This window comes from Cygnus atratus, chromosome 10 (assembly GCF_013377495.2).
Source record: "Cygnus atratus isolate AKBS03 ecotype Queensland, Australia chromosome 10, CAtr_DNAZoo_HiC_assembly, whole genome shotgun sequence".
NCBI lineage: Eukaryota > Metazoa > Chordata > Aves > Anseriformes > Anatidae > Cygnus > Cygnus atratus.
In genome coordinates this window covers 14,910,160-14,917,500 of record NC_066371.1, presented here as the reverse complement: position 1 = coordinate 14,917,500, position 7,341 = coordinate 14,910,160, and the positions used below count along the sequence as shown (strand labels likewise).

At 39.4% G+C, this 7,341-nt stretch overlaps 1 protein-coding gene across 6 annotated transcripts in view; it reads right to left on the bottom strand.

Moving 5' to 3' along the window:
- NEK4 (NIMA related kinase 4) overlaps positions 1–6,756 on the bottom strand; it is a 17,081-nt gene extending 10,325 nt beyond the window's left edge. The window contains exons 1-7 of one of the 6 annotated variants that reach the window (XM_035547034.2): positions 6,575–6,594; positions 5,964–6,280; positions 3,914–4,180; positions 2,804–3,001; positions 2,062–2,169; positions 1,250–1,404; positions 422–563 (exon numbers count right to left, since the gene is read on the bottom strand). In XM_035547034.2, the coding sequence (XP_035402927.1) occupies positions 422–563; positions 1,250–1,404; positions 2,062–2,169; positions 2,804–3,001; positions 3,914–4,027 (717 nt within the window). In that variant the 5' untranslated portion in view covers positions 4,028–4,180; positions 5,964–6,280; positions 6,575–6,594. Of the gene's footprint in view, positions 1–421; positions 564–1,249; positions 1,405–2,061; positions 2,170–2,803; positions 3,002–3,913; positions 4,181–5,963; positions 6,407–6,485 lie in introns of those variants that run through there. The other 5 variants (XM_035547031.2, XM_035547032.2, XM_035547033.2 and 2 more) reach the window with 5 other exon arrangements.
- Between the last annotated feature and the right edge of the window lie 585 nt (positions 6,757–7,341).

The following is a 7,341-nucleotide window of genomic DNA, read 5'->3' as shown; positions in this document are numbered from 1 at the left end:
ATTTAACCTCAAATCCTTCATGAGAAATGTAGAAATATTTGTTGATAAACATGCTGCATACAAAAATTAAGTATATCAATTCAACTGCAAATTTACATAGAAATAATTCACATAATGGCCCACAAATGAAAACCTGCATGTTGTTTAGTTGATATCTTATAGATAAGATACTGCAATTAGTTTTACTGACCCACAGCTTTTTATTTACTTCCATTCTTGCCTGAACACTATTCCTTCATTTATGTGAATTTTACACACCACTAGGAATCAGTTCCATGTTCTCGTGAATGCCCAAGACATTCCATATTATTAAAAAAAAAAAAAAAAAACCACACCTCTCCACAGTATTTTTTCTAAAAAAAAAAAAAGTGGATTCTTTTTTTTTTTTTTTGGGGGGGGGGGGGTGTGGAATATATCTTACAACTTTGTATTTCCTGGCTTGATCAAAGGAATGGTTTTCGGGTGTCACATTCCTCTTACAAGTTTCGTTCTTTACAGAGACCACAGAACAAGGATCTTTAAGTTTAGAATCTGCTGTTTTCTTATGACTTTTGGTTGCTTTCCTGTAAAAACAAGCAAACGAACAAGATTTAAAGTTGCTCAGTCAACCACCACCACCAAGACCTTAAGGTATTTCTTTAGATTATAGTAATTTTTAAAAAATCTAATCTACCAAACAGCTTACATACACAGAATACAAGATACTAGACTTTTTCAACACACCTTGTACAACGTGCTCCCTTTCACCTCTATAAAAGAAGTTTACAAACACTATTCAGAACCTAACAGCAGTGTACATTTGTTCTGTACAGCACCAAGACTACTCCTATATGGATGCAGTAAAATAACTGACCAAGCTTGAAAATGAAAAATAATTAAATCAGTGAATACCAAGAGGAACTTGGTATAACAACTTCCAGATGATAAAAGGCCTCAAAGAACCATACAGAAGAATGGGTATTTCCCATAACTTCCTTGAAAATACTGGTACTTTTTTTTTTTCTCTGAATAAGCTATGCAATCCAAACCATTGCACACATTTAGTCTGTATTTGCCAGAATAACTAGTTTCCATTCCATCTCTCTCCTATTTCTCCAAGACTCTAAAGAAACTCATATGTTCATTGGCTTTGGATCTGCACACAATAGAACCAATGTTATCCTGCTATAAAAAATAGGAAAAGTTGTAAAACAAAGATGACAGTAACACAAATATTTTGTATAAAAGCACTCAAATGAAAATATCTTACGCCTTCGTGGCTTCCAAAAACAAAGAAATCTGGTGCTTGATATATGGGTGTCTTAGTATGCTTTTCACACTAGGCCTTTCCTCAGGGTTTTTACTGAGCATGGTTCGTATTATTTCTACCAAATGTGGGCTGTAATCCTTTGGCATGGGTGGTAGCTGTAAAAGGAATGGGAAGTCTGCTATTATTTAACTTATTTGTCATCAGGGGCTAATGCTAGATTATTTGTCTATGCACAACAGTTATATCCAGCTAGGTACTCAGCATTAGTAGTCCCATTACTCATTCAATGACAGATTCCAAAGTGTTTAACTACCCATCAAACAGAATATAGAGATTTTAAGTGTGTTCTCTACAAATTTTTGTAATTTTTTTAAAATTTATATCAGCAGTTAGAGTTCTGTGAATAGACTCAAGAGATTTATATATATTAAATCTGTTTTAACTTCATTATTTAAATGTCTTTCTTGCTTTGGTGTGTAAGTCTTACCTAACAGGGAAATGGCATCATGTGAACAGTGACGTAAATCTTTGCACAGTGTGTAAGCCAGAAGCAAGTGAAGAAGTCAGTCATCTCAGAACTTTGAAAATTCATCAGTACAGTAACTGCACAAAAGGGTAACAAACCCTAGCAATATCTAAAAATTAATAACTTCCTGAGTCTGGTATTACATCATATACCACCAGGAAATACCAGTCTTACACAATACATGATATTTTATGCAGCACACAAAATATTTATTTCCAATTGGAAACAGTTGTCTCAAGTTATTAGATAATCCAAGCACTGATAAAAATATTTCATACATTTTTACCTTTCCTTCAATAATTCGATAAACCAAAGAGTTCATGTCTTTAGCATTAAAGGCATGTTTCAGTGTAGCCATTTCATAAACGCAGCAGCCTAATGCCCAAACATCAGACTGAAAAAAGAAAGGTGGGAAAAAAATGAGTTTAGGAGCTTTGTAATACAGGTAGAAGTTTTATCTTCATACTTAATCACCTTCAAAAGTCTTCAAAGAGGCTTATTATATGACAATAAACTAATTAAGAACAAATTCCATTGTAAAATTTTGGCTTCAGTCCCACTTTTTTAACCTTGATTAATCTTGTGCTCTTTAGAGCACATTTACCTTGTTTTGTTGTATTTTAAATTCACAGTGACGCTGCTCATTTCTCTATTTTATTTTATTTTTTAATGCTGCTGTTGAACATAGAGCTTCTTGGCTGTTATATAATAAATTTAGAAAAAGATATTAGTCTCTGTTAGACAGCTCTGTTGTTTACATTGGCATGCTGCAATAGGTCCAGGCAGACTGCCGAACACCTTGGCTGTGATAACGGATCACATGCTAGTAATTGTCACCCACTGCAGCAAACACAGTTTCATAAATAAAGGTTCATGCCAATTTCTCTCCTATTTTTTCTTTGAGGACATTAAAAATAGTCAAAAGCAGTAATAAATTAAAAATAATACTTAAGATTGTTATATCCTCAGGCATTACAAAATAAGTTGCTTAATGAATTAGAAACAGTATTTGCATCAACTTACTGTACCTTGCAATTGTAGGGCTTGTTAGAAAAGAGTTCGGGGCTCATGTAGTACGGTGTGCCTATGAGAGTGCTGGCCATGTCGTATTGGTTTTCCAACACTCTGGCTATTCCCAGGTCACCCACTTTGATTATATTTGTTCGTGTCAGAAAAACATTTTGAGTTTTAAGATCTCTGTGCAGAATGTGCTTTTCATGTAAATACTGGGAAGGGAAGAAAAAAGTATAGATGGAGTTAAATAACACAATTGTTTCTCCACTGAAAATTAAAATCAAGTTATGAGAGTCAAAGAGGGAAAACACAAACACAGGAAAGACACAAATATCCCTATAAAAGCAAAATGACTGCTGAAGACAGTGTTAGTGATGCACCAGAAAAAAGGAAATAAAAATGTAAGGCTAAGGCTCAAACTCTAACACACTTCTGCTGCCTCCATTTCTTGACAAACATGGCTTAGTCTTTAGTACAAAATTTTGGCAGAAAATACATTGTGACGTTGTCTAAATAAAGGAAAAGATTAGACTTACATTAAGCAAGAACAGGCACTGCTGTTGACGTGCATGTATCTGGCCACAGGAGGCAAGTTTGTAGTATTAACAGATTAACACTCAGTGTTAATACTTCTATCTTGTCTTTTTTACTATAACTATTACCGTTTGATAACCTCCACTTATTAAATTTCAACAGACTGAGATAAGATTTAATAAAATGAATTTGCAGTCTAAATTTACCATTTAAAAACGCCAGCGAAATCACAGAGCACAACATGCTCCCTGAAAGCTTTTTTTTTAAAAAACACAACTGCCACAAGAATGAACAAAACCCACTAAATTTTGTAATTTTGATCCAAAATTTCAAACACTAAGGAGGTTACCACTGTCTACTGTGATAAAGAGATGTACACATAACATGTGATAGCAAATTCTTACCTAAATTGGTAAGTTAATTTGATGGAAATGTCCTATGAAAGTGTTCAATGTACTAATAACCATTATACTTAGATGCTAACGCAGACAGACTTGAATTCAAACTGTGTAGCCTAACTGTGGAATTTTTAAATGCAGAAAGAGACATTTTTTTTATATCTTAAAATAACGAAGTTATTTGTATCTTACCTGCAATGCCATTGCAATCTGGACAAACCATTCCACCACCTGACTCTCTGGCAAAAGTTTGCCCTTCTGCTCCTTGAGTTTGTGGTACAGATCTCCTCCTTCACAGAAGCCCATAACAATATATAACAGACCATCTTCCCCCTGCCAGGACTCTCTGTAGGCAACTATGTTTGGGTGCTTCAACTGGGATAACAACTGTGCCTCTTGCTCTGCTGCTTTCCTCTCTCGGCTGGAAGCATTTTTAAGGTTTAACTTTTTGATGACATACTGTAAAAGAAATTGTAAGATAATATCATCAGAGATGAAAGTTACTATGTAGAAGCTCTAGGAAATTCCCAAATCTAAAGCAAAGTCTACAAAACAGTGAACTACAGGAGAAAAGCTTCCATTACAAACGGAAATGGAGCAAGCAGAGAGGCAGTCAGGAGGGCTGGTACCATTAGAATTACTCTGGAAAAAAAAACAAAACATATACTTTCCCCCAGACTTGAAAGCATACGTAATTTAGGTTAAACTTGCCCTAGGTATCAGATAACCATACTAACTATCTGTTGCATTTATGAGGTTCTGTATATGCAGGTTTAAACTTATTCAAAAATAAATGAATCAGAAGGAAGCCCCTTGGTCACACTGAAAGAGCCAAAAGGTCTCATGAAAGCTGCTATTTATTCTCCCTAGTATATACTACAACAAACATATTCGTAAAGAATTTCAGATTTCAGCAAAAGCATCGCTGAAGCCAAAGATGAGGCAATAAAATCCATAGTGCATACGAATCATACACAGCACCAATATTTAGGGCTGACCTAGTCCCCTTCCTGATGTAAATTTTGTGGTAATCACTTCTAGGGAATCAGCTTCTCATGGAAGAGCCATGACATGGTATATACACCTGACCCCATTCTTACCTGAGAGTTTTTCATTTCAAAACATTTAAAATAATACTTTCTTACTCAATTTCTGTTCTGCTTAATTCAACTGCTTAGGCTATCTACTTCCTAGGTGGGCCCTATTAGTTCAGTCCAGCACATTTAATCAGCGTTGACGAGGACTGCCCCCTATACTGCAAGGGAACCAATTATGCAGAAAGCAACAGTACCTCAGAATTTTGAGCATGGTTTTGCATTTCACAAGTCTGCTGGACAAGCTCCTCAATTCTTGTAACTTGTGACACACGGCTCCAAAGGGAAATATAACAAAACTAATCGTGTACAGCATCATCTAAGTTTCAAATAAAATAGAAATATTGCAACCACTGTGTTCTATGTGACAAGCCAACTAAAACTTATCTTTGGGGATGGAAAGCATGAGCTTTTAGCTTTATTTCAGCATTCTGTCTCCAGACTACATATGACGAAAATGCAAAAAGTACGCACAAAGCCTAACTTGAAATTTGGCATTGCTTATATTTGGTTTAATTAAGACATTACCCTAGCAAGTTTCCCACAAAATCTATTGAAATGCTCTTCTGCCTTACTTGACACCAAATTATTTGTAAATTGGATTATTTTTTTTTTTAAGTTTTAAACACTCAGAGCCAATTTATCCCCTCAACAAAAAAACAACATTCATCTAACAGCAAATACAATTAAACAAAATGTAATTTCTTTCAGAGAACACACAGCATTCTGCAAAAAGTGACAACTAAAAATCCTGCTCATCCTGCTGGAGAAAAAACGTTTATAAAAGCACTGTTGGCACAGGATAAGACGCACGACAACGCATCAAATATTTAAGTTAAAATAACAACGATAAGGAAGCGAGGCTGTTGCCAATGTTAATGATCAGCATGACAAAGAGGTGAAATCCAAGGACCTGCGTACAGCTGAAAGTCACCTCCAGGTACTGTTTACTTTTAGGACAGTGAGGTTAGCAGCCCTTTCAGGACAGCGGACTGGGCGCGGTGGTGACTACACTGGTGGGAGCAAGGCTTGCCCTCACTGCCACCAGCCCCCTGGTGGTAGGGATTTGCCTTTGGGTGCCCGGCTCTTCCCTCCCTTCCTCCAAAAAGGAGGCCCCTTCTGATCTGCACAAATGCTTCTCCCATCACCTCTTGCCAGATCCTGGGCACAAGGCTGAGGCTTCTGTCATACTGGTCTGTGGACGCTCACCATCCCCATTTCTTTAGCCTCTTGCAGTTTCTAGCGAACCTTTTTGGCCAGGCAAGCCAAATTTATTTCAAATACCGAACAAAAACGTGTGCAACAAAATGTTATGCTTCAACTGGGTCATGACCAAAACTTTGCCAGGTTCTGCTGCAGTCAGTACAGCAAGCACAAGCCCTGCCTTCCTCCAGCAGAGCTGATTGTTAGGGAAAGCCAACGCCAGCTTTTTCCATCCTTGCTATCATTTTTATTTCTGTCACACCTACAAGTCTCAAAGAGAAAAAGTTAACAGTAACAAGCCAACAGCAACATTCTGTACTCTATGCTAAACAGACCCGCATGTATTTAATTGACTACCAAATTTGGGGGTCTTCCTCCCCCAAATGAGGCATTATGAATTTAAAAAAAAAAAAGTTTTAGATTATTATGTGTACATTAAACAAACCAGCCAACCATCTTCGCTGTACCTTTACTAAAATCCTCCGTGCACAAGGGAGCAAACCCAGCCAGGCCCAGCCCCCCGCTCCCCTCAGGGCGGGCCCGGGCCCCTCGCTACCTGCTTGCTGTCCTGCCGGTGCCGCACCAGGCTCACCTCCCCGTAGCTGCCCTTCCCCACGGCCCGGAGGAAGCAGTAGGCAGCCAGGGGCATCGTCCCGCCGCCAGCCCAGCACCCGGGCCCCCCTCAGAGCCCGACGCTTCCCGGGCCCGCCCGGCCGGCAGCGCGCCCTCCGCTGCCATAGCGACGCCCTGTTTTGCGAGCGCTCCGCAGCCATTTTGGAAGCGGGTGGGGCGGCCATCTTAAGAGCGGGCAGGGGGCCTGAGGGACGTGTGAGGCTTGCCTCGCCGCTTCTTAGACGAGAGGAACAAAGCGGGTCCCTCAGTAGCAGTGCTCCGTGGTCAGCAGCGTGCTGCCTGAGTGCTGGGCTGCCTGCACCCCGGGTGCGGGGTGGGCTGGGGGGGCTTGGCTGGTCACAGCTGCCCCACAGAGCCACCATGCCACCTTCGGATGGGACGGAGGCTTGCTTGAAAAAGCTCCAGACTGGTTTGAAAGGAGATCGGTGCCCTCTTGTCTGGCGTTCCTCTAACACTTCAAAAAGCTAACTGCGGGGAAAATAGGAAATACCCCAGGGCAAGGGGAAAGGCTGAATGCCATTTTTCAGCACAGGAAGGAAAATTAATTTTGCCATTAGCATACAGGACAGCACACAACCAAACACCTCCCCTGCCATAGTAACCACCTGACCTAGCAAAATGCAAATTTACGGGGTTTGCTGGCAGTCAGTTCTGTAAATTTCAGTTGTTGGTTCATTCACATGTCTATTT